This window comes from Phytophthora parasitica (genome assembly GCF_000247585.1).
Source record: "Phytophthora parasitica INRA-310 unplaced genomic scaffold supercont2.108, whole genome shotgun sequence".
Taxonomy (NCBI): Eukaryota; Oomycota; class Peronosporomycetes; order Peronosporales; family Peronosporaceae; genus Phytophthora; species Phytophthora nicotianae.
Window position 1 is genome coordinate 91,275 of NW_008649094.1, and position 1,332 is coordinate 92,606.

The window sequence follows — 1,332 nt, forward strand, 5'->3', positions numbered from 1 at the left end:
AGAAGCGTTTGCTTATGTAAATTCATCTCCGACGGAGAAATCCAAGACGGAGCTTGAAAAATTATGCGATAAGCGCTTCACTCGCTCTCGTTGTCGTGTGCATCTCGATTAGCGTCACCACGAAGACACCATCTACAACACATTTCAAACCATGGTTTGTCCAAAGTGGTTCTCGAAGTATGTACCATATCAAGGCTAAGTATGCAAAACGCAGTTGATGTCAGTGCCGGGTTGGGTGGCGCCAACTTGTCACGGATATGCTTCTGTCCGGGTAGTAAGGTGTGAGGATTGTGGTATGCGTTGCTGAATTACTATCCCCAGGATGTGGATGATGCGTCCATCTCAAACCAGGAGTCGACATTGGGGTATTGTCGTAAGACAGTGCACCGAGGTCACTAAGGAAGGGTGTACTACCCCAGGCTGGTTAACAGAGCAGGGAAAAACCCTCGCTCTTGGTAGTGGGAGGATCTCGTATCAGAATCCTGATGTATTACAACTGCGCTGTAAAAAGTAATTCGATCACCTTGCAAAAACTTATTGCCCATCCAAATGGATATATTTTTTATCAGGCCTCTACTCCATCTTTCTTACTCCATGAGGTAAGGACTTGGAGATACCCCCAAATTTCAAGCACGGTAATACTTCCTCCGGTTTTTTTCTTTTGCACCATCGGCTACATTTCGGCCAATAACCTTTGAACGGTGGCGTCTTATCGGACGCTGATTGGTGCAAAATAAACTTCTACGTCTGCTCGTTTGATAGCCATAGCTTTTGGCGCCAAAAAGCCATTCCTTGGTAGTCATTGCCGGTCTGCAAAATGCTTCCTCACCGACCATTTTCACTTCTCGATCCGCTGCATCCTCAAAACAAGTCCGACGACCGCACAAATGCGCCCACCGAATCTAACCCCCACCCAGCGACAGACTATCGTGTGCTTTCTTCTAGGTCGGAGCGATAACGGTGAAATTTCTGGTGGCGATATTTCGGCCGCTGTGGCCAAATATGGACGGCATCGGAGCACCATCTCACGTCTCTGGGAGCTGCACAAGAAGACGCGAACGGAAGAGAATCGTCTTGGCAACTTAGCCAGTGGTCTGATTGGAAATTGCGGCCGTAAGGCCATTGATACTGACGAGCTGCGCCTGCAGATCCGCAAGATCCCTTTGAGCCGCCGCATGACTATCAAGAGTCTGGCGGCAGCATTGGGCGTCTCCACTAAAGTCGTTCGGCGACTGCTCAAAGAGGGCGCCTTCAGACGCCACTCCAGCAACGTAAAGCCCGCGCTTACGGAAGAGAACCGCCTTGCTCGTGTCCAGTTTGCACTGAGCCACA

The 1,332-nt window shown here is 49.7% G+C and overlaps 1 protein-coding gene across 1 annotated transcript in view; it reads left to right on the forward strand.

Annotated features, from left to right (window-relative positions):
- Window positions 1-887: 887 nt before the first annotated feature.
- Window positions 888-1,332, forward strand: part of PPTG_24545 (hypothetical protein) — a gene marked incomplete at both ends in the record, with an annotated part of 2,262 nt that continues 1,817 nt past the window's right edge. The window contains one exon of the mRNA XM_008917623.1: window positions 888-1,308. Within this exon, the coding sequence (XP_008915871.1) occupies window positions 888-1,308 (421 nt within the window). The remainder of the gene's footprint in view (window positions 1,309-1,332) is intronic.